Source organism: Macaca fascicularis, chromosome 3 (genome assembly GCF_037993035.2).
Source record: "Macaca fascicularis isolate 582-1 chromosome 3, T2T-MFA8v1.1".
NCBI lineage: Eukaryota > Metazoa > Chordata > Mammalia > Primates > Cercopithecidae > Macaca > Macaca fascicularis.
In genome coordinates this window covers 50,210,938-50,236,515 of record NC_088377.1, presented here as the reverse complement: position 1 = coordinate 50,236,515, position 25,578 = coordinate 50,210,938, and the positions used below count along the sequence as shown (strand labels likewise).

The 25,578-nt window shown below is 46.9% G+C and overlaps 1 protein-coding gene and 1 long non-coding RNA gene across 10 annotated transcripts in view; one reads left to right on the top strand and one right to left on the bottom strand.

Moving 5' to 3' along the window:
• The first annotated feature begins 10,428 nt into the window (after window positions 1-10,428).
• Window positions 10,429-18,316, top strand: LOC123572462 (uncharacterized). 2 transcript variants are annotated; one of them, XR_006697058.3, is made up of 4 exons: window positions 10,429-10,508; window positions 12,727-12,874; window positions 16,978-17,143; window positions 17,830-18,316. It is a non-coding gene; the product is annotated as an uncharacterized lncRNA (long non-coding RNA). The 2 variants fall into 2 exon arrangements; XR_006697056.2 differs by lacking the exons at window positions 16,978-17,143; window positions 17,830-18,316 and having other exon boundaries at window positions 12,727-14,047.
• A 3,019-nt stretch (window positions 18,317-21,335) lies between these two features.
• Window positions 21,336-25,578, bottom strand: part of COL26A1 (collagen type XXVI alpha 1 chain) — a 200,673-nt gene continuing 196,430 nt past the window's right edge. For all 8 annotated transcript variants that reach the window (XM_045389614.2, XM_045389617.2, XM_045389618.2 and 5 more), the window contains 2 exons: window positions 24,582-24,666; window positions 21,336-22,993 (listed from right to left, as the gene is read on the bottom strand). In XM_045389614.2, coding sequence (XP_045245549.2) covers window positions 22,833-22,993; window positions 24,582-24,666 — 246 coding nt within the window. In that variant the 3' untranslated portion in view covers window positions 21,336-22,832. The remainder of the gene's footprint in view (window positions 22,994-24,581; window positions 24,667-25,578) is intronic.

The window sequence follows — 25,578 nt, the reverse complement described above, 5'->3', positions numbered from 1 at the left end:
CCTTTATAAATTACCCAGTCTCTGGTATATCTTTATTAGCAGCGTTTGAATGGACTAAATACAGTGTCCAATAGAGAGATTTGGCTAGTCAGAGAAGATGGCAAAAGCCATCTGAAGATTGGGTGGTGGAGTTAAGTAGACATCTCTTTGCAGGAGCAAGAAGAGTGTTCTATGATGTTCCACGAAGAAGAAATGGCATGTGCAATGGAAAATCCCAGGAGAAATGGGAGAGTGACTGGTTATCAGGAGAGAAAAGATGAAAACACTAGAGGGTCAACCTAGGAGGAGCCATCCATCGAAAATGAGTTTCAGGAAGAGAAAACAGAGCTAATGCAGATGCAGTCAAAAGGGAAATAAAAAATAAAAATTTGGAGTTGCCCCCACCCCCTGACTCTCTGTCCCCCATTCCTGGTTCTCTGGCCAGAAAGGGCTTTTCCTCCAACCACTTCACAGCGCCAGGATTTGGGCTGCGCTAGAATCTGTCTTATGGAATGTGGAGAAAAACCAACCAACCAACCAGCCAGGGAACTCGCAGTGATGCCCATCATTCTTTCAGTTTTGATTTCTTTCCTTAATCCACCACCTATGATCTACCTTTCAGAGTTCTCAGATAGTTACTGTATGCAATCTGTTCAGGCTTTTTAATTGTGACCAGTGAGAGAGGCAGGGACAGATGTGTTCATACTATCTCAGCAGGATCCGGAAGTCCTACAGTTGAATTTTGCACTCTGATGTAGTCAATGATCTTGCTAAATCATCTTACTATTTTTTTTTTTTTTTTTTTTTTTTAGAAACACATCTCACTCTGTCATTCAGGCTGGAGTGCAATGGTACAAGCATAGCTCACTGCAGCCTCCAACTCCCAGGCTCAAGCTATCCTCCTGCCTCAGCCTTCCAGTATCTGGGACTACAGGCATGTGCCACCACACCCAGCTAATTTTTATTTTATTGTTTTTGTAGAGACAGGGTCTTCTTGTGTTGCCCAAGCTGGTCTTGAACTCCCGGCCTCAAGCAATCCTCCTGCCTCAGTCTCCCAAAGCACTGGGATTACAGGCATTGAGTCACCATGTCCAGCCACTTACTAATTCTAACAAGTTGTTCACAGATTTTAAAATTTTCTGGGCTGAGTGCAATGGCTCATGCCTATAACCCTAGCACTCTGGGAGACCGAGGTGGGAGGATCACTTGAGCCTAGGAGTTCAAGACCAGCTTGGGTGACATAGTGAGACCCTGTCTCTAAAAAAGAAAAAAAAAAAAACTAAATGCCAAATAATTTCATCTGTGGATGATGGCAATTTACTCTTTCCTTGCAATCTGTATATCGTTTTCTTGCCTTATGGTGGGGGTTGGCAAACCTTTTCATAAAGGCCAGATAGTACATATTTTTAGGCTTTGCAGGCCATATGGTTTCTGTCGCAACTACCCAACTTTTCAGTTGTGTGTGAAAGCCGCTATAGGCACTATGTAAATGAATGGGCAAGGCTGCCTTCCAGTTAAACTTTAGGCACAAAAACAGGTGGAGGAGCATGACCAGAATGAGAGAATAATTAGAATAAGGACTTCTGAAATCTGTTCCTTCATAAAAGCAATGAGCATGCTGGCAAAATCAGTCAAAATCAACTTTTTCATACCTCTGGAAATTAACCAAAGGCTTGCAGCTACTGAGGAGTGTTTATTATTACAATTATTATTTTTTAATAAGGCTGACTTTGGGAGGCTGAGGCAGGAGGATCACTTGAGGCCAGGCATTCGAGGCCAGCCTGGGCAACATAGTGACACCCCATCCTTACAAATACTATATATTTTTTAAAAATATCAGGGTGCAGTGGTGCATGTCTGTAGTCTTAGCTGCTGGGGAAGTTGAGGCAGGAGGATCGCTTAGGCCAGATATTCGAGGCCAGCCTGGGCAACAGAGTGACACCCCATCCTTACAAATATTATATATTTTAAAAAAATCAGGATACAGTGGTGAATGTCTGTAGTCTTAGCTACTGGGGAGGGTGAGGCAGGAGGATTGCTTGAGGCTGGGAGCTCAAAGTTGCAGTGAGTTATGATCATGGTACTGCGTTCCAACCTGGGAGACAGAGTGAGACCCGGTCTCTAAAAAAAATAAAATAAGGCTGTATTGCAGTAAGAACAGCAAGCTTTGTGAAGTTTTAACTTGTCTTATTCCCACAGCCCTCTTTACAGTTCTATTGCAGGCATGAAAACCAACAGCCCTGCAACTATGATGTCTGTGAAACCAGCAGCCTAGCAACTACTAGAGGGGAAGAACTGGTTTGCAGCATCCACAAAAAGCTCTATCCCCAGAGAATGGCCACTATTTGACCTGTCTGGAAGCTGCCTGAAAAGCTCTGTTCCCAGAGATTGTCTTTATTTGACCTCAGAGCTTACTCTGTGTGACCAGCGCTGGCCCCAAGGCACTTGTCAAAAACAATCAGCAGTAACTCGGGAGGCTGAGGCAGGAGAATGGCGTGAACCCGGGAGGCGGAGCTTGCAGTGAGCACTCCAGCCTGGGTGACAGAGCAAGACTCCATCTCAAACACACACACACACACACACACACACACACACACACACACACACAAACAATCAACAGTAACTGTTCAACATTGTAGCTGCCTATGTGGCAATACCATTTGGGGTCCATAGGTTAAGTAAAATCGTGAAAGGAAAAACTGGGAAATGAGATATCCTTTGAGGGTTTTAAAAGCTTTGATACATTCCTGGGACGATAGAGGCTTCATGCATGTGCAGAGCAGTGCCCATGTACAGAAAGACCTGATAAGACCCTGATGTGTCCCCTCTGGCCGACCTTGAGGCTCTGCACAAGCAGGAAATGAAGGCTAGGGCAGAGTTGCAAACTGCTTGGTAAAGCATTGAAGTCAGGCTCTACACACACACACAATGCTCCTCAGCAAAGGCTGGGAGACTTATGGGTTTAAGGGATTTAAAGAAATATCTGGGCTGGGGGCAGTGGTTCACACCTGTAATCCCAGCCCTTTGGGAGGCCAAGGTGGGTGGATCACTTGAGGCCAGGAGTTTGAGACCAGCCTGGCCAACATACAAAACCCCGTCTCTACCAAAAATACAAAAATTAGCCAGGCATAGTGGTGTGTGCCTCTAGTCTCAGCCACTTGGGAGGCTGAGGCACGAGAATTGCTTAAACCCAGGAAGTGGAGGCTGCAGTGAGCCAAGATCATGCCACTGCACTCCAGCCTGGATGACAGAGCAAGACTCTGTCAAAAATAAATAAATAAATAAATAAATAAATAAATGCCTGTTCAATCATTAGTTGACTACTAAGCTAACAAATTTTAGCTGCAAAATATGAAAAAGAACACAGACTTTATAGAATTAATCTGGAAAAATCACTAAGGAAACAAACAGCAACAATAGCAACAGACTGTTTGCAGTGGGGTTGGGGGGGGCGGGTAAGGGGATCTGATTTCCAAATTTGCTACATTATATTATTTTAAATGTCTAATATTCAACAATAAAAAATTATGAGACATGCAGAGAAACAGAAGAGTATGGTCCACTCGCAGGAAACTGTCTCTGAGGAAGTCCAGACTCTGGAATTACTAGGCAAAGTCTTCAAGGACACTGTTATAAATACGTGCAAAAACTAGAGGAAACCACGTCTTAAGAATTAAAGGAACACTATTATTCACTGGAACTTAACAGACATCTACAGAACACTCCACTCAACAACATCAGAATACACGTTCTTCTCAAGTGCGCACGGAATATTCTGCACTATAAACCATATGTTAGGCCATAAAACAGTACTCAGTAAGTTTAAAAGGACTGAAATCACAAAAGCATGTTTTCTGATCTCAGCAAAATGAATTTAGAAATCAATAACAGAAGGAAACTTGGAAAATTCAGGAACATGTGGAAATTAAACAGCACACTCTTAAGTAACCAATGGACCAAAGAGAAAATCACAAGGAAATTAGAACATGCTTTAAATATAAATTAAACAAACCACCAAAACATGTAGAATGCAGCCATAAAGCAGTGCTTAGAGGAAAATTTATAGCTGTAATCGCCTGTATTAAAAAGAATAAGGATCTAAATCAGTCAGCTAAACTTCCACTTCTTGTAACTTGAAAAAGAAGTCTAAACTAAACCCAAAACAAGTTGAAGAAAGGAAATAATAAAGATTGTGAAGGGGCGTCGTTTGTCTGGGGTAAATACCCGAGGTTCATTGCCTCATGCCAAGGAAATTGAGTACATGAACACACACAAGGAATGAGTTTAAAAGCAGAGGTTTAATAGGTGAAAGGAAGAGAAAAGAGAAAAGCTCTCTCTTCTGCAGAGGGAGAGGAGCTCCTGAGTGGGGTCTTTGGGCTTCATGGTGAAATGCATGGGGTTTTATAGACGAGCTTGGGGAGGCAGTGTCTGATTTACATAGGACACGAGAGACTGGTCACACTGGGTGTCTCATTTGCATAGTGTGCGAAGAAGCTGGCCATCCCACCCTAATCTTTTATTATGCATATAGGGTCTTTGCTTGGCCAACGCCACGTTGCCTGCTTTTTTACTACACACATGGCGACAAAGAAAAGGGAAGAGAGAACCTCCATGTTGAATATACCTGGCCTCCAGGTATCCCTTTTCTATTGGCACAGCTGTTGGCATTTACCTATGCACACTCTCAGCTTGTTTATCTATGCTTGAAGCTTGATTTTTCAGGCTGCTTTTTGTTAGAAAAGAAATTATTTGGGGGCTGCCTTTTATTAAAAGGAAACCTTACCTAGGATTCTCTTACCCTCACTATCTGCCTAAATAATTTCTTCCTAGCTCCTGTATCAATTGGAGTGAAATAGATGAAATAGAGAATAGAAACACAGGCTTGTGTGGATTCACTGGTGAATGCTACCAAAAATGTGAAGAATGATATGGTTTGGATTTGCATCCCCACCCAAATCTCACGCTGAATTGGAGGAGGGGTCTGATAGGAGGTAACTGGATCATGGGGGCAGATTTCCCCCTTGCTGTTCTTGTGATATTGAGTGAGTTCTCAACCGGGCGTGGTGGCTCACACCTGTAATCCCAGCACTTTGGGAGGCCGAGGTGGGTGGATCACAAGGTCAGGAGTTTGAGACCAGCCTGGCCAACATGGTGAAACCCTGTCTCTACTAAAAATACAAAAATTAGCTGGGCATGGTGGCGGGCACCTGTAATCCCAGCTACTCAACCTGGGAGGCGGAGGGTGCGGAGTGAGCCAAGATCGCACCACTGCACTCCAGCCTGGGAGACAGAGCGAGACTCTGTCTCAAAAAAAAGTGTGTGGCATTTCCTCCTTCCCTCACTCTCTCTCCTGCCGCCATGTGAAGAAGGTGCTTGCTTCTCCTTTGTCTTCCACCATGACTGCAAGGTTCCTGAGGCCTCCTCCTAGTCATGTTTCCTGGTAAGCCTGTGGAACTGCGAGTCAATTAAACCTCTTTTCTTCATGAAGTACCCAGTCTCAGGTAGTTCTTTATAACACTGTGAAAATGGACTAACACAAATAATAAACTCAAATTCTTCACAAAACCTCCAGAAAATATGAGCTAACAGAACATTTTCCAACTCGTTCTACGATACCAGTATTACCCTGATAATAAAACTAGACAAAGACGTCACCAGAAAAGAAATTTATGAACTAGTATCCATTATGAACATAGATGGAAATCCTCAATAAAATACTGGAAAACCAAATTCAGGAACATATAAGACGATTATATATCACCACTAGGTGGGATTCATCCCAAGAATGCAAGATTGTTTTAACATCTGAAATCAATCAAAGTAATACACTGTATTAATAGAAGAAAGGACAAAACACACAGGACCATCTCAAAATGTGCAGAAAGAGCTTTTTATAAAATCTAACACGCTGTCATGATACAAACAAAACAATAAACTAAGAATATAAGGGAACCACTTTAACCTGAAAAAGGGTATCTACAAAAAACCCACAGCTGGCCGGGCGCGGTGGCTCAAGCCTGTAATCCCAGCACTTTGGGAGGCCGAGACGGGCGGATCACGAGGTCAGGAGATCGAGACCATCCTGGCTAACACAATGAAACCGCGTCTCTACTACAAATACAAAAAAAAAAAATTAGCCGGGCGAGGTGGCAGGCGCCTGTAGTCCCAGCTACTCGGGAGGCTGAGGCAGGAGAATGGCGTGAACCCGGGAGGCGGAGCTTGCAGTGAGCCGAGATAGCGCCACTGCACTCCAGCCTGGGCGACAGAGCGAGACTCCGTCTCAAAAAAAAAAAACAAAAAAAAAAACAAACCCACAGCTAGCATCATATTTACTGGAGAAAGTATGAATGTTTTTATCCTAAAATCAGGAACACAACTAGGATGTCCTCTCTCATTACTTCTATTCAGCATTGTACTGGAGATTCTAGCCAGAGTAATTAGGCAAGAAAAATAAATAAAGCCATCCAGTTTGGAAAAAGAGAAATAAAACCATTTCTATTCTCAGGTGACACGATCTTGTATATACAAAATCTTAAAGAATATACACACACACTATTAGAACTAATAAACAAGTTCAGCAAAGTTTCATGATATAAGGTTGGCATACAAAAATCAGTTTTACTTCTATAGACTAGCAATAAACAATCTGAAAATGTTTCATTTTATTTTGTTTATTTATTTTTTTGGAGACAGGGTCTCACTCCATTGCCCAGGTTGGAGTGCAGTGGTGCAATCATAGCTCACTGCAGCCTCAAACTCCTGAGCTGAAGCAAACCTCGAACCTCATCCTCCCAAGTAGCTGGGACTACAGGCACTTGCCACCGCACCTAGCTAATTTTTAAATTTATAATGGAGAAGGGATCTCACTATATTGCCCAGGCTGGTCTGAAACTCCTGGCTTCAAGTGATCCTCCCATCTTGGCCTCCCAAACTGCTGGGATTACAGGTGTCAGCCACTGTGCCCACCTGAAAGAGTTTTAGCAAATCCATTTACAGTGGCATCAAAAAGAAGGAAATACTTAGGATTAAGTTTAACAAAAGTAGTACAAGACTTTTATGTGGGAACCTGTAAAACATTGCTGAAAGTAATTAAATAGAATACATAAATGGAAAGACATCTCATGTTTGTGGATTGAAAGAGTTAATATTGTTAAGATAGCAATGCTCCCCAAATTGATCAATCCCTATCAAAATTCCAGCTGGCTTTTTTGATAGAAATGGACAAACTAATGCTAAGATTCTTATGGAAATACAAGGAACTGGGACTAGCCACAACAATTTTGACAAAGAAAAACAAATTTGGAGGACGTATACTTCCTAATTTCAAAACTGCTAAGATACCATACTCAAGATAGTGTCATGCTGGTATAAGAACAGACATGTAGGTCAATAGAATCGAATTGGGAGTCCAGCTATAAACACACTTACGATCAGCTGATGTTCAACAAGGGTGTCAAGACTATTCGATGGAGAAAGAATAGTCTCTTCAAACAAAAGACTGGGGAAACTGGATATCCCCTTGCAAAAGGATGAAGTTGGATCCCATGGTAGTTTCCTCACTGCCATGACAAATTACTCTAAACCTCATGGCTTAAGAGCAAGAAATGTATTGTCACACAGTTCTGAATGCTGGAAGTCCAAAATTACGGTGTCATGACAGGGCCATGCTCTCTCTGAAGGTTCTTGGGGAGGATCCTTCCTTGCCTCCTCCTAGCTTCTGGCTTGGAGATACTTTGCAATCCTTGGTTTGCAGACACTTCGCTCTTATCTCTGCCTCCATTGTCACATGGCATTCTTCCTGTGTATCTCTATGTCCCTGTACATGGTGTTCTTATAAGGACACCAGTCGTTGGATATAGGTGCACTGCTATCTTGTTTACATCTGCAAAGACCCTATTTCCAAGCAAGGTAATATTTACAGGTGTTGGGAGTTGGAATTCGAATATATCTTTTGATGGAAGCACAATTCCACCCACAGCAGGCTCCTACTTCCCACCATGTAAAAACCATCTCAGAATAGATTATAGACCTACATGTAACAGCTTCAACTACAAAACTCTTAGGAGAAACCATAGGTGTAAATTTTTATGACCTTGGATTAAGCAGTGGTTTATTTGATGTGACACCCAAAGTGTCAGAAAGAAAAGAAAAACTAGATAAATTGGAGTTTCTCAAAAATAAAACCTTTGTGTTCTAAAGGTACTGTCAAAGAGTAAAAAGAGAACCCTCAGAATGAGAGAATGGAGGAAAATATTTATAAATCATATACCTGATAAGGGACTTTTTATCAAGAATATGCAAATAACTCTTACAACTCAACAGTAAAAATGCAAACATACCAATTAAAACTTCAGTCCACAAGTTGCCTAATCCAGAGTCACCAAGATTTATATCAATGTTTTCATCTAAGGGTTTTATAGTTTTAGCTCACACATTTAGGTGTATAATATATTTTGAGTTCACTTTTTTATATGGTGGGAGGTAGAGATCTGTTGTGGGCAAAGGATTTTAACAGACGTTTCTTCAAAGGTATACAATGGCCAATAAGCCATGAAAAGATGCTCAGTATTCTTAGTCATTAGGAAAATGCAAACCAAAACAGTAACCCACCACTTCATGTTCACTAATTTGCCTAAAATTTAAAAAGGCAATAACAAGTGTTGATGAGAATATAGAGAAGTTGAGGTCCTCATACATTGATGGTGGAATTGTAAAATGGTGCAGCCACTTTGGAAAATAGTTTGGCAGTGTTTCAAAAAGCTAAACAGAAAGTCACCAAACCGCCCTGCCATTCCTCTCTAAGATACGTATCCATGAAAAGCAAAAACATGTGTCAACACAAAAACTTGTACAAAAATGTACATAGTAGCATTATTCATAATAGTCAAAAAGTAGAAAGAGCCCAAATGTTGATCAACTGAGGAATGGATAAACAAAATCTGGTTTATCTATATGGTAGAATAGTATGCAACCATAAAAATGAATAAAGCTTTATTTATTCATTTTTAACCTGGGCGAATCTTTAAAATATGCTAAATGAAAGAAGCCAGACACAAAAGACCACATATTTTATGATTCCATTTATATAACATGTCTAGAATAGGCAAGTACCCCCCAGCCCCTGGCGACCACTAATCTACTGTCTGTCTGTATGAGTTTCCTTGAATGTTTGGTAGAATTCAACACTTAAGCAATCTGAGGTTGGAGTTTTCTTTGTGGGAATATTTCTAATTATGAATTCAATTTCTTTAGCAGATATAAAATTGTATCAAATTTTTATTTTTTCTTAGGACAATTTTAATGCATTGTGTTTTTCAATGAATTTATCCATTTTATCTAAATTTTTAAATTATTGGCATAAAGCTGTTGGCAATATCCTTTTACTGTATCATTAAAGTCTTGGAGATCTGTAGTGATGTCTCCTGGCATGGCTAATTTATGTTTTCTCCTTTCTTTTTCTTGATCCAGCCTGCTAAGTATTTATCAGTTTTATTAATCTTAATCAATGTGTGGCTTTTAAATTTTCTTTGTACATTTGCTTTTGATTTTATTCATTTCTGCCATTATCTTTATTATTTCCTTTAGTTTTCCTTCTCCTTTTTCTAAATATGCTGTTTTTTCTTTAGTATCTTGAGATTAAAGCATAGATCATTCATTTTCTACCTTTTTTCTTTTCTAATGTATTCAGAGTTGTAAATTTTCTTCTAAGAGCTGTGCTAACTGCATCCTACAAATTTTGTATGCTATGTTTTTATTTCCATGAATTTATAATTTCTGTTGTGATTTCTTCTTTGACATATTGAATTATCTAGAAGAATGTGGATTATTTCCAAGGGTTTGGGTTATTTTCTATATATATATATATTTTTTTTTTTGGTTATTAGTTTCTAGTTTAGTTTCAATGTAGTCAGAAAACATATTTTATTATTTTAATCATTTGAAATTTGTTGAGATTTATTTATGGCTAGGCATATGGTCTATTTTAGAAAATGTTCCATGTACACTTTAAAAGAGCACATATTATGCAATTGGTGGGCGTGTGTTCTATATATTGTCCATTGGGTGAAGCTGGATAACTGTATGCTTCAAATTTTCTGTAGTGATCTTTTATTCAAAATTGCTACTTAAAAACAGCACATAGTTGAGATTTTGAAAATCCAATCTGACCCTCATCCTTTTGGGCTGTTAATAGCCCTAGCTCACCACATTCTCCCTTCTGGTTCTTCTATAGCCCACCCACACCTTTAAAAATAGTCTCCTTGAAATTAAATCTTCCTCAAATTATCCTAAATTAAGTGTACCATGTGTTTCAAATTGCAGCCTCAACTGGCTCACTGCCTTCTTTATCCCAGCCTCCATTGCAGTGAGGTTGGGGGCCATATGACTACTGCTGACCAATGGACTGTGAACAGAAACGGCAGCATCACTCCCATGGAGCCTCCTCCATCTGTCTTCCCTGTTGTGACAATCTCAGAGGCTATGTTCTTTCCATGGCTGGGCTACAAGGTGGTGAAAGGCTGCCCAACCTGGTAAGTACTTACTTTGTGTGAGTAAGAAGGAAACATTGCAAGGGTTGGAGCACTGAGATTCCCGGGTGAATTTGGTATTTCTGAACAGCCAATTTTGCCTTGACTTGGGATCATACCATATGTCTACGTTGGTACCATGAGTAGAGCTGTTGATGGATGTTTGCCCTGTTTTGCCTTTTTACTCCCTTCCTTCCTTCCTTGGTTCTTTCATTCATTCTTCTTTCTCTCTTTCTTTTCTCTATATTTCTTTGCTTTCTCTCTCTTCCTCTATTTCTTTCTCTATTTTTCTTTCTTTCTCAGTTTAGTTCTCCTGTGTTCCTGTTGATTCCAAGCCCTACAATTTTCTTCCAGTGAATTCCTTTTCTGCTTTATCCAGACAGCCAGAGCGGGTTTCTATTGCTGGCAGCTAAGAAACCCAAATGGTATACTATTTTCCGCTTAACATTATATCATAGACATATTTCCATGCTATTAAATATTATTCAAAATATTATTTTAATGGCTGCACAGTATTTCATCATATTTATGTACCATAATTTATTTAACCATGCCCATGTGTTTTAGTAAATTATAAACTTCTATTAAATACTTACAGTGAATATTATCACATTTACATTTTTGGCTTCAATCCTGGACAGCACCTTAGGACATCTTCAGAGTGAAATTACCAGCTGAATAGTATGAACATTTTAAAATCTCTTGTGGCGTGAAGTTAATTTTTTTCCTAGAAATTTTATACCAACTTGTATTTTCACATGTGAAATGAATAGGAATACTCAGTTTTACTCCACTCAATGAGATTGAGTGCTATAATTATATTTAAACCTTCTTTGATAAGCTCTAGGAAAAAATCTCATTGATATTTTAATGGGCATTTCTTTGATGACCAATGAAGCTGAATATTTTTAAATATTTTATTACATATTTTTATTTCATCTTCTGAGCATTTCTCATTCACTATTTTTCTATTGGAATGTTCATTCTTATTGATTTGTAATTACTTTTTACATATTAGAGGTATTAATCTTTTGTCATATTTCTTGCAACCATTTTATTCTTGTTTGCAGTTTCCCAATAAAATAAACTAAATAATTATTAAAACAGAGATTTAAATTTTATGTATTAAATTCTACCTTAACCTTTGTTATTTTTTTCTACTGCTTTAGGTTTAAAATGTCTTCATGTACCCACAAGATCAAACATTTGTTTGCTTTTTAATGATTTCCCTTTCTTACATTTAATTATTTAAATCCTCTGGAATTTATATGAATGTATGGTGTGAAGGAAAGAGCTAATTTTATTTCCTTCCAAATAGCTAACCAAATGTCCCGGCATCATTTATTGAATAATCCGTTTCTTCCCTACAGGTTTGCAACGCCACCTCAGTAAGCTGAGATGTGGTAATTGCCATGGCAACGGGGCTGCCTTAAAAGCACTGTGCACACACAGTGAGAGACTGGTGCCTGGCAGAGTTCAGTCTGGTCTCACTGCACATCTTCCCTAATTAAGATGCACCTTTTGGTTTTGTCTTTTTTGGGGAAAAAAAAATGCTCCCTTTATAGCCACGAGGCAGAAGAAAAATTAAGGCCAAGATCCTTTCATGCCCAATATGGGCCTGCTTGGCTGTTGGAGCATGGGGGATCATGGGCAGCAAGTGAGAAAGTGCACAGTGATTTGCCGCTGTTACATCCTGAGAAACTGGAGGGATGTCATCAAAGTCCTTGAATAGCTGGAGAGTGGGTGTGGGATGGTTATGTTTGAAAATGTAGCTCTGATATAAAACAAAGCAAAGACTGCACTGTTTGCCCAACAAGAGCCTTGCTGGAGACCCTAAGCCTAAGATAGAAGCTTCTGCCATCAACAGGCCACAAAACCCATACTTCCTGCTCTATGAGGCTTCTGAACTTGGTTCCCTGGAATCCTCCCTCCTTATCAGGTATCTGCATCTAGGCCTAGGGGAGACCAGACCGAGGTCTGTCCTTGTCTGCCTACAAGGACAAGGCATTCTACTGCCGTGGACCACTTGTTTATGTGTCTCTAAAATTTGTATGTTAAAGCCTGAATCCCCAGTGCGATCATATTTGGAGGTGGGACTTTTGAAAGGTGATTAGGTTTAGATGAGCTCATGCAGGTGGGGCCCTCATAAGGGTATTAATGTCCTTATGTGAAGAGACACAACGGAGCTTGCTTCCTCTCTCTCTTTCCCCACCATGTGAAGACACAGCAAGAGGGCAGCCGTCTGCAAACCAGAAAGAGAGCCCTCACCAGGAACTGGATCTGCTGGCACCTTGATCTTGGACTTCCCAGCCTTTAGAGCTGTGAGAAATGTCGCCCTCAGGTCAATGGGATATTTGTTACAGTACCAGGTACTGACTGAGAACTCCACCTTTAGAGAGGCCCCAGGGAGCCTGTGTGCTGTGTCCCTGAGGAGACAATGAAGGTGCTTGACACCCAGTTTGAATATCGGGTCACAGCAAAGCTGACTGTTGCTGAAGGAGAGATGCCTTCTTATGGCAAGCCATAAGAAGCAGCAGAAGTCATGAACAGGCTGAAGCTATGAGGCTGAGACAAAATGACACATTGCCACAAAAACAGGGACAAACAGGCAACAGGCAGAGCCCAAGGGAATCAATAATCTCCTGCTGCCACTGAGACCTTGGGACTAACTCAGATCCGGTACTGCTTTCTTGGGGCCTGTTCTGATTCCAGTCCCTGTCCTTGGGGTCCCCTGAGATCCCTGTAGCCTTGTAATAAGCCCACATTTTCATATTTCCCCTGCTGGCTTCACCCTAGAGCATTTCCAACAATTTCCAGTGCTTTTCCCCTTCTCACACCACCGGGCCTTTGCACGTGCTAGCGCCTCCCCAACTTGCTCTGCCTTCTCCTTCACCCAGACAACTCCTACTAAGTCTCTCAGACTCCTCAGCTGTGTCCCTTCCTAGGGGAGGACTCTCCTCCCTCCAGTGAGCCTGGCAGTCCTCCCTGGGATCCCTGCTCCTTGTCTTCCCTGCCGTCCTCACTGCCGTGCTTGTTCTCTATTCAGAAGGAGGCAGAGGCTGGCCTGCCCCCACTCTCCTGTAGACTGACCAGATGAATTGACCTGGGCAGGGCAGGTGTGTTTGACCAATTATCTGGGCACCCCATGGCTCAGTCAAGTCGACACATAAAGTTAACTGCCATAGGGCCCCTTCGTTGTATTTGTCTATGAATAAAAAACGGCATCAACTCCAGGTATCTGAGGGTTCTGGAGGCAGGTTCTGTGATCCCTTTTTACAGATGAGGATGCAGAGGTCCAGTTGTCACTCACCCAGATCACACTCTCATCTGCTGATGGCAGGAGTATTTGACGGGATGTGTGAGCCCGGCCATCTCCCTCGGGACACATCGGCTCATTAAATTTGCCAGCCCTTGCCTGAAAAAGTATTTAATTTGCCTTTTACAATGCACCGATTACAAGTTAATTTTGAAAGTTATAGGTGGCATTAGAATTTATTAATAACATTGGAAATAAATCTCCCCAGAATTCAATTAATTGAAAACCTCATGAAATTCTTTTTTTACAATCCATAAAGCCGGTCTGGGAGAGAGGTGTTCCAGGAACCTCAGGAGTGGTTGGAACTGCAGGCGTGGAGGGTTGGAGTGGGGAGGGGGCTTCTGTTCTGATGTAGGCCTGTCTTGGCTCCCACCTGCCCCTGCCTATAACCTCCAACATGGCCTCTTAGGGTTAGGGAAGAAGCCATGTCCCCATCGTTAATGTCCTACCATGTACCAGTGTCAGGGAAGAAGCCACAAACCCATTGTGAATGTCCCGCCATGTACCAGTGTCAAGGAAGAAGCCACGCCCCAATCATGAATGTCCTGTCATGTGCCAGTGATTCATTTGCAGTGATTCATCTGTTCTGCACCTGGCCTGAGCTGGGGACGCAGACGTGACCTGGCCCACAGGACACTCATAGGTGACTGGAAGAGACAGAGCTGGGAGGGTGTGCTTTGGATTTAGGGAGATGAGGAGTGAAGCTGGGGGACCCCAATGGCACCTTGACCACCCTTGGCTGAGCCTAAAGCCAGAGTCGGGCTCTTTCTGCCACTCTGGTAGGAGAATTGCCCCTTGTGGGTTTTCAGGACATGCCAGGAATAGGCTAAGAACAGCGTGTCTTCGTGTGAACCTCTGAGGTTCAGCCCAACCCGGGCCACTTCCACACTGAGGCCATCAGGTCAAGCCCTTGCCAGAGTTACTGACTGATTCGGGGGGTCCTGACTTTCTTCTCTGGCTGGTGGCAACTGCCGCGGGGCAGGCAGGGGTGCCTGGCTGGGGACTGAGAAGTTGCTTTCAGGCCCAGATTCTGGGTCCCAAAGCAAGCCTGCCTGCCGGGGAGACCCTTGGGCCTCCTACACTAGAAGAGGGGAGGCTCCGAGGCAGGGTCCTGTCTGAGCCTGCAGCCTTGCTCCACCCCAGGGCTCAGCTGGGCTGAAAGGATGAGGACAAGAGGGTCCCACAGTGCCAGAGAACTCAGTCACAGTCCAGGGCCTCGGGTGCACCAAGGACTATGGCTCAAATGAGTTATAGTCCCTAGGAGAGAGGCTTTGGAAGAAAAGGCATTAGCTGGTTGGGTGTGGTGACTCATGCCTGTAATGCCAGCTATTTGGGAGGCCAAGGCAGGAGGATCACCAGAGGTCAGGAGTTCAAGGCCAGCCTGGCTAACATGGTGAAACCTCGTCTCTACTAAAAATACAAAAATTAGCTGGGCGTGGTGGCACACGCCTGTAGTCCCAGCTACTCGGGAGGCTGAGGTAGGAGAATCGCTTGAACCTGGGAGGTGGAGGTTGCAACGAGCCAAGATTGTGCCACTGCACTCCAACATGGGTGACAGAGTGAGACTTAGCCTCAAAACACAAAACAAAAAAAAAGAGAGAGAGAAAAAAAAAGGTGTTACTGAAGTGGTGTCAGTCCCTTCCCCACCACACACACCCTGTAGGCACACATGTGCCCAGGTGCGTACACACTGTAGCAGATACGCATACCCACACACACATATTCAAGCACACACACGTGCATATATGTGTATATGCACTGGACATACACACATATTCTCATGCAAGTACACTTTTACACATGCACACATGTGCACATATGTGTACACACAAAACACACTCATTCTTATGCATGTGCATTCTCATGTGCACACACATGAATACACTCATTTTTATGCATGCACACACTTGCATATGCACACACATGTATAGCAGGGGCTAGAGTCAGTTGGCATTTCAGAAGAAATGTCAGGTTTGATCTGGACGCCGGGCCACAGACGGGGTGTGCGCAGGAAGCAGCCGCCGGAGGCAGAGGCACCAGAGCAGAGGAGACAGGCAGGAAATTTGAGACAGCCATGTCTGGGTCAGGCAAAGTGGGGACAGGGTGGAGCAGGGCGGGGCGAGGTGAACAGGGGCTGTGCTAATTATCCCTCCTTAGTGCCCAGGCAGGTGGCCTCAGACTGGGAGCTCTGGGCACACAGGCAGTGAGGGCTCTAGCCAGCCCTTCCCCAGCTCTGGCTCTCAAAGCTCAGCTGTGAGCCAGGAAGGGACCTGGAGGCTCCTGCCAGGACTGGGCTGACCCTGGTGAGTCCCCTTTCCCCAGGAGGCCATAGGGAGGGAGGGCAATTTTGGGCAGACGAGGATGACTGCGGTCCAGCCCTGCAGCATCCTAGCTGAGAGCCCAGGATGCTTTGCTTCCTACGCCGAGTCTTGGGCCCTGTGGACAGCTTGGAAATGCAGGCGGCGGTGTCCACACATGCACACAAGGACCTTTCTGATGCTGGGGAGAGGATCAGATGGGCCTGCCCTGTCTCCGTGGCTGCAGAGGTGAGAGGAGGAGAAGATTTGAGGAGGTCACACAAGGCCAAAGAGCTAGGCTCCCCTTGGGGCTTTGAGGCCCTTCCCCCAACAGCGCTGTCCCTTTTCCTGCAGATACTTAGCGCTGTTTTGTACTGGGGAGCCAGCCTCCACGCCTGGACAGAGATGAGACCAGGCAATGGGCAGACCTCCTGGCTGACTCCTGCAGCTGCAGCCTCTATGTGTGCAGAAGGCGGCCAGGACAGGGACCCAGGTGACAGCACCAGGGGGCAGAGCTCAGGCTTGAGGCCAGGAACAGGGGAGCCACAGCAGATTCATGAGTGAGGGACGAGTGATGCCAGGCTTGCACTTCAGAAAGGTCATTCTACAGCCAGACGGTGCAGAGAGGCCAGACCAAGACCCTGCCTCCTCTGCTGACTCTTAGGGGTCAGTTTCCTCTCCCTCCAGCATCACAGTCCTCCGGGATCCCCGACCTGGCAGCTGCTTCAGTGTCCCGGGAGATTCATTCCACCCTTACCCAAATCTGCTCTGCCCTTCATCTGCCCCTAGCCTTTGCTCACACTTGGCCTCTTCGGCAGCACCACCCCTGGGTTTATGTGAACTCTGCTTTTCATTCCAGAACCTCTTTCGGCGGGGCAGAGCATGGCTCCCCAAGTCCCACAGACCTGGTCTGGAACTCAGCTTCACCGCCAACTGCCTGTGTGACCTTGAGGAAGTTACATAACCTCTCTGGGGCTCAGTTGACTCGCCCCAGAATGAGAGAGGTGGCTGTGACGTTAAAGGAGGTGACACATTTCACTGTTTAGCACTGGATCTGTCCTCACCATATTAAGGACCAACTCACGCCCAGCCCCTTGGGGGAGACCTTCTCCCTCAGCCCTGTCTCAGACCTCCTCTGGGACCCATAGTATCTGCCACCCTGGCTCCATCCAACACACTTCTGGCTGGCCTGTCCACCCTGCTGGCAGGAGCTTGGAAGTTCTTTTTCCCCAAACATTCCTCATACAGCCCTCTCCCCCTCCCCGTAGACTCTGCTGGTCCCATCCTCCTATGGCAGGATCCAGGGACCAGAGGACAAATGAAGGCATCCCATGAGTCTATTTAAAAGTCACACATCGAGGCCGGGCGCAGTGGCTCACACCTGTAATCCCAGCACTTTGGGAGGCTGAGGCGGGTGGATCACCTGAGGTCAGGTGTTCGAGAACAGCCTAGACAACATGGTAAAACTCCATCTCCACTAAAAATACAGGGGGAAAAAAATAGCTGGGTGTGGTGGCGGGCACCTGTAATCCCAGCTACTCGGGAGGCTGAGGCAGGAGAATTGTTTGAACTGGGAGGCGGAGGTTGCAGTGAGCCGAGATCACGCCACTGCACTCCAGTCTGGGCGACAGAGAGAGAAAGAGAAAAAAAAGCTATGCATTGAGCTAACCAGCTGTTAAGTAAAACAGGCTCTGTCTTCCTACTTTGACAGGTATTCCTTTCCAAGGACCTGGAAGGCCAGGTTTGACGTTGGAATTGTGACTGTCAGAGTCTCGTGCTGGAAGGTGATGGCCGGGGAGAGTCAGCCCCTGTCGTCCTCCAGCCCTTCTGCTTCCCTCACTAACTTCCACCTTGCCTGGCAGGGGTCTTCTCAGGGTGCACCTGAGGGTGCCCACCTAGAGCGTCTAAGCTCAGTTCACAACCTTCAAACTCAGCAGCCCCTTGGTCGAAAGACAAAGGCGTCAGTGGGCGTGGGGTCTGCCCTTGAGACAGAAGGAAGAAGACCTCAGCGGGGAGAGGGGGCAGCTCTGGGGCAGGACATTTTGGTGTCCTGGGCCATGCAGGCAAGTCTCTCTCTTAGGATCCCATCTCTGCCACTGGGTCTGGGGGAATGAATGCCTGCTGGTCTACTTCCTCGAGGAGAGGAGGTATTTTTTCACCCAAAAAAAATTAAAATAATTTTTAAAAATTAAAAAATGAGACTAATAGTCAGTTCCCAGTCCTCAGCGCTTCCATATTGCTGATCATCTGAACACGGCTAGGTTTCTAGCCTATCATCTTACTGGCTTTAAAAATATATACACGGCCGGGCGCGGTGGCTCAAGCCTGTAATCCCAGCACTTTGGGAGGCCAAGGCGGGTGGATCACGAGGTCAGGAGATCAAGACCATCCTGGCTAACACGGTGAAACCCCGTCTCCACTAAAAATACAAAAAACTAGCCGGGTGCGGTGGCGGGCGCCTGTAGTCCCAGCTACTCGGAGGCTGAGGCAGAAGAATGGCGTGAACCTGGGAGGCGGAGCTTGCAGTGAGCTGAGATCCGGCCACTGCACTCCAGCCTGGGTGACAGAGTGCGAGACTCCGTCTCAAAAAAATAAATAAATAAATAAAAAATAAAAAAATAAAAATATATATATATATACACTTATCACCTATTTTGGTTTTGTTTTGTTTTGTTTTTGAGACAGAGTCTTGCTCTGTTGCCCAGGCTGGAGTGCAGTGGTGTGATCTCGGCTCACCGCAGCCTTGACCTCCCAAGCTTAAGTGATTCTCCTGCCTCAGCCTCCAAGTGGCTGTGACAACAGGTCATGCCACCACATCTGGCTAAATTTTTTTTTTAAGAGATGGGGTCTCACAATGTTGTCCAGGCTGTTTATTACCTATTTTGACTTCTTCCCCTTGAAGTGTGGGTTCATTGAGGGCAGAGATTCCTGTCTTTTGTTCATGGGAAGTTCTCAGGGCCTGGTTCAATTAAGGTGATCAATAAAAGATTCGTTACATGAAAGAAAGAAGGAAGGAAGGAATGATACGTGGTTTTGTAACTCCTGCCCTGGCAAAAGGAATAAAAGGAGTGAGGACATTTCTCCAGCCTACACATACTCACACTCCCTGCCTGGGACAGTTGCCCAGTGGTTCCTGCCAAGGTTTGACTTCAGGCACCTGCCCCACCCCGGGTCTCCCTGTTTGCTGAAAGAACTGCGCCTGCTGGGCCCAGGACCTGTGGCTGGAGGAAGCATCCCAGAGCCAATGGGGCCTGGAAGAAGAGGCTCTGGCTTAAGGAACGTGTCGCCTATTCACCAGCAAATAAAGACAGATGAAGCTCTGGCAGACAATCTATCTGTCTCTGTCTCTTGTTTCTCTCTCCCTCTCGCCTCTTTCTCTGTCTCTCTTTTCCCTTCCCTCCCTCTTTCTCTCTGTTTCTCTGCTCTCTTTGCCCTTTTGGTCTCTGGGTCCTGGACTCTCAGAGCAGCCTGGAATCTCCTTCCTCCACACGATTGCTGTGGTGCTTTTTTATGTTTATTTTTTAGAGATGGGATCTCGCTCTGTTGCCCAGGCTGGAGTGCAATGGCGGAATCATGGCTCACTGCAGCCTCCAACTCCTGGGCTCAAGTGATCCTCCCATCTCAGTCTCCCAAGTATCTGGGACTACAGGTACAAGCCACCACCACGCCAGGCTAACTTTTTTTTTTTTTTTAATTTGTAGCAACAGGGTCTTGTTATGTTGCCCAGGCTGGTCTTGAACTCCTGACCTCAAGAAATCTTCCCACTTTGGCCTCCCTAAGTGCTGGGATTACAGGTGTGATCCACCACGCCTGGCCTGCTGTGGTGTTTAACGTTCACCCTCTCTATAGGATTTCAAGCTCCAGGCAGAGGTAGGCAGGGTTCTCTTTGTAGCTGGGCACTGGGCACGGGGTGATATGGTTTGGGTGTGTCCCCACCCAGATCTCATGTTGAATTGTAGCTCCCATCATTCCCATGTGTTGTGAGAGGGACCCGTTGGGAGGTAATTTAATCATGGGGGCGGTTCCCCCATACTGTTCTCATGGTAGTGGATAAGTAAGTCTCACGAGATCTGATGGTTTTATAAGGGGAAAACCCTTTTGCTTGGTTCTTATTCTCTCTTGCCTGCTGCCATGTAAGACGTGCCTTTCCCCTTCCACCATGACTGTGAAGCCTCCCCAGCCACGTGGAACTGTGAGTCCATTAAACGTCTTTTTCTTTGTAAATTACCATAAATTACCCAGTCTCGGGTATATCTTTATCAGCAGAGTGAGAACAGACTAACACACAGGGCAAGAGCTTAATACCTACAAAGGTCACAGGGTGATTCAGCAGTGGTTTGGGTCCCTGTGTTGTACCTGGGACTTGTCATCGGGGTATATGGGCCTCCCTGGGGTCTCTGATATGTCACTGACCCCAGTCCTGGACAGGAGCATGGAGCAGGATCAGGGTTGCTCCTCCCAGAGCCCCGAGGCCACCCCAACTTAACTCACCTTCTTGCAGAGCTGGGGGCCAGGCCCAGCTTACAGACAGTGTGGTTGGGTGGAAGGTGAGGTGGCCTTTGAAGGGGCCTCCCTCACCCTCTGGAGGTAAGAAACAGATTTTGACTCTGGAGGGACGGCTCAGACACAGGACCTAATTGAGGACTACCTAAAACAGGGACAGAGTGGAAGTATCTTTCCATTGGACATGCCCACCAGTGTGCCATGTCAGTTTACTATCGCCATGGCAACACTCAGGAGCTACTGCCCTTTTCCGTGGCAAAGATCCGATGACCCAGAAATGACCACCCTTTCCTTAGAAATCTCTGCATAAACCAGCCTTTAATCTGCATGCAATTAAAAGTAGGTATAAATATGGTGCAGAACTACCCTGAACTGCTGTTCTCTGCCTGGGGGGAAGCCCTGCTCTGCAGGAGGATTCATGGAGCTGTAACCCTGCCCCTCCAATAAAGCTGTTTCTCCTACCTCCAGCTTGCCCTTGAATTCTTTCCTGGGTGAAGCCGAGAACCCTTGCAGGCTAAGCCCCAATCTGGGGCTTGCCTGTTGTGTGTCACTCCCAGCCCCTTCCCTGGAGGTCCTGAGGGCAGAGCTGGACCTTCCTGCCACAGAGGCCCTGTGGTCACCCCGGGCCTGGCTGGAGCTGCTCACAGCTTTCCTGGCACCTGGCCGGTGAGATGCAGACCAGCCTCTTGCTGTCACCACACAAACAGACCCACAGTGGGGAGAGCACCTTTATTGTCAGATACAATAATAACGCTACAGGCTGGTGGTCCCGCCCGCCTCTGACCGCCCCTCCATGAAGACACAGACTGCCTCTCCAGACCTGCCTCAAGGGCCAAAAGAAGATCCCAGGGCCCAGAGGGACCAGGCCACAGCCGAACAGGAGTACCAAGAGCACTGGAGACAGTCACTCCTGCTGTGAAGACAGAGTGCCCCAGGGTGGCGCCAGCACCTTCAATTCTCTGAGTTTGCTGTCGTGGCTGTGTCCCAGGTCCCAGTCCAGCAAGAGAGGAGCACCAGGGCTGAGCTGATCACAGAGACCCGGGCCCCAGAGGCCTTGAGGGCTCCAATCAGAGCTGCTCTGGGCTGCTAGGGACCTGGTGCCTGCCGTGGAGCCTGCCAGGCTCCCCAACTCTGGAAGGTGGGAGGCAGGAGCATCTCTTCCCAGCAGGCCTGGGACTCTGTTTCCCTCTCTGCAGTTTGCAAAGGGGACATTGGACTTGCTGTGCCATGCAAAAGTAGCAAACCTACAGAGTCCCCTGAGAGACGAACTCGTGGGGTAGAGGCTGAAAGTCCCACCTCTGACAGACACGCCCATGAAATGCTGCCTCCGGCGCAGGGATGGGACGGACCCAGAGAGGGCGGGTGGGCTCAGTGAGGCTGGGAGGCAGTGGCCGGTGATGCCGATCTGGTTTTGGGGGGCCCTTGCACCCCCAGTGCTGCTCTCTCAGGGTCCTCAAGTCTGCGTGGCTGGCAGTGACTTATTCAGGATCTCCCTGGCCTCTGAGAGCAGCTGCAGGCCAGGCCGCGCCCCCCCAGCCAGTGGGGAAGGGGGTTGAGGAATGGAAGCCCCAGGCCCTGCAGGACCCTGCCTATCCCCTCAGACCGGCTGGCCCAGCCTCCCCGCAACCCTGCTTGCCTTAAGGAACCATCCTGGCCCTGCACCCTCCCTGTCTGAGTTTTCTCGCGAAGAGGGGAAGCTGGCAGGGTCGAGAGAACATGGCTTCAGGAACTGAGGGGCCTGGGTTCAAATCCCGCCCCTGCCACCCATGACCTGGTGGCCAAGGGAGGGTTATTTCTACCATCCGAGCGTCGGTCCCCTTGTGAAGTGGGGATAATAAGCTTACCTCCTAAGGGTTAAATATGAGACAACGTAAGGAAAGTTCCCTGGACAGGGCCAGTTACAGCAGGGACTCAATATATGATGGGTATTAGGATTATTCTTATTCCCAGCACCCAGCCCACCCAGACCCCGTCTCCAGCCGGGAGTGGGGGTGGGGGAGGGGCAAGGCCAGAGAAGGGCTCTGATGAGGGTGTTGGCCCCTCCAGACCCTGCCCCTGGAGACATTATCTGTCCCCAAAGCCCCCCAGGTCCTCACAATCATCCATGCCTGGAGCCCAGTTCCCCTGGGGGCATCTTTAGGAACCAGCGGTGGCTCAGGCCTCTGGGGCTGGGTGTCTAGCCAGGACAGGGTGTCCTGGAGCAGTGGGCTCTCACTTCCTGCTGCTGGCCTGGTCCAAGCTCTTCTGTCCAGGGTCGGGCCCAAGCAGGGCAGCAAGAACCCCATCGGGTCGGGGGCCACCCCTCTTCATCTTGAGGTTGGCTCTTAGGGCGGCATCCTGGCCAGAACCTCCCTCCGGGGAGGCCAGGGGATCTGGAAGGAGAGCAGAAGGGTGGACTCGAGGTAGAGGCTTAGGAACACTTGGGGGCACCTTTGATCATGATACGTGGCTGCGGAGAGATGCTCTTGTCCAGCATGGAAAAGCAAGGCAGCAGCAGGCTTTCAGCTCCTGATGCATTCATTCATGGATCCATGCATCCATCCATCCATTCACTCATTCACCCATCCGCCTGTCCATTGACCCATTCATCCATCTGTGTATCCATCCATTCATCCATTCACCCATTCATCCATCCACTCAGTCATTCATTTATCTTTGCATGTATCCATTCATTCACTCATTTACCTGCCCATCCATCCATCCATCCATCCAGTCATTCATTTATCTATGCATCTATCCATTCATTCACTCATACCCATCCACCTATCCATCCATCCATCCATCCATCCATCCATCTATTCATCCACTCACCTATTCACCCACCTACCTGTCACTCACCCATCCATCCACCCATTCATTAATTCATCCATGATTCTATTCATTCACTCATTTACCCACCCACCTGCCCACTCATACATCCATCCATCTATCCATCCATCCATCCATCCATCCACTCAGTCATTCATTTATCTATGCATCTATCCATTCATTCACTCATTTACCTGCCCATCCATCCATCCATCCATCCATCCATCCATCCACTCACTTATCCACCCACCCACCTGTCCACTCATCGATCCATCCATCCATCTATCCATCCATCCATCCATCCATCCATCCACTCAGTCATTCATTTATCTATGCACCTATCCATTCATTCACTCATTTACCCATCCACCTATCCATCCATCCATCCATCCATCCATTCATCCATTCACTCACTTATTCACCCACATACCTGTCCACTTATCCGTCCATCCATCCATCCACCTATGCATTTATTTATCCATGCCTCTACCCATTCACTTACTCATCCATCTATCCACCTGTCCATTCAACCATTCATTCATTCATCTATCTATGCATCCACCCATTCATACATTCATCCAGGCAACCAGCCATTCGTTCACTTACTCACCCACCCACCCAGCTGTCCATTCACCCATTCATTCATCCATTCATTCTCCAACAAATGCTGATGGGCCTGTGCTCCAGGCCCTGCAGAAGCACCATTTACTGTTCTGCACAAGGGACTCCCAGAGGGTCACAGAAACACCATCCCAGCATGGAATGGAAGGCTCCCCAGAGCGCCATAGGGACAAAGAGAAGGGTTCAGAGAAGGCTTCACAGAGGCAGAGATCTTTGAGCGGTCCTGAAGTGGCAGTCAGTGCTCACCAGGCAGAGGGATGGCCCAAGCAAAGGCATGGAGGTGGGAGGGGCCTCAACATGGCTTGGCAGGGCTCTGGCCACCATGGCTATACTAGGGAGGGGCTGGGAAACTGGGCTGATGCACGTGGAAGTCCGTCAAGGGCAGCAGGGAGCCACTGAGGGTCTTTGAGCAGGGGAGGGGCAGGGTCAGACTAGGGGTCAGAGAGGGAAACCAGAGACCAGAGGCAGCATGGGAGGGAGAGGAAGGAGGGAGGGGAGATGCCCAGCCTGCTGGTCCTGGTCACTGCTCACCGTGGATCCCAATCATGTGCTCCAGGATGAGGACTCGCTCTGCCAGGATCTTCAGGGCCTCTCTCAGCTGCTGCACCCCCTCACCCTGGCGGGGAGGAAACGGCCAGGGTCAGGGCCGGCTGTGAGGAGGGGTTCAGGGCCATCCTGATACAGTGTATGTGTCCTCAAATCCTCCACCCCTGCCTCTTCCCACCTGACACCCTCACCACTGCAAACAAGCATAGACTGAACATCATCAACTATGTGCCAGGCAGGGCTTCAAACCCTGTTCACAGACAAAGAACTTGAAACACAGAGAGGGCAGGCAACCTCCCTACAGCCACACAGCCTGGCAAAGCAGTCGATCCAGACTGCAGATCCACACCTGTTGGCCTCTAGCCTGGGCTTTTCCTTCCACCACAGCTGCCTGTCAGCTTCCCCGGCACGCCCTGAAAATACCCTAACCAGGACAGAGCACCTATCCCAGGGCCTGAAGGTAGGAGGTTCTTTGCTTGTTTCCTTCCTTGAACGCCCAACCAAGAGCTCTCCACCAAACAGCAGGCAGGGGGCAGGGTAGGTGTGGCCGCGCCAGGCAAGAAAGACAGCAGAGAAAGCCACTACTTCACAGTGCAGGCGGGCAGGCTGGCACGCTGGCACAATGGCGGAGTCTATATTTCAAGGGCCCGGTCTACACACGGGCAGAAGACCTTCTGGACAGAGACACCTGAATGAGCCAAGACAGGGTGCTGACTTATGGAGAAGGCAGGTGTCAAGGCCACTCTGAAAAGAAAAGGGATGTGAGGAGACAAAGCCGTTGTCCCCATCCTGCCCAGCCCTGGGAGTTGGCAGCAGAACGGGTGCCTTTTGCTGGTGTAACATGACAGGTCTGTCTTACGTTCAGATTAATTTAGCTTAAAATGAAACAAAAGGAAGCCAAAAAGCATCCTACTGGGTTATAGGAGAAAAGTCTGCCTACCAGGGGGCCAAAGGCAATGGGAAGTTGAGCCAGTTACAGGGT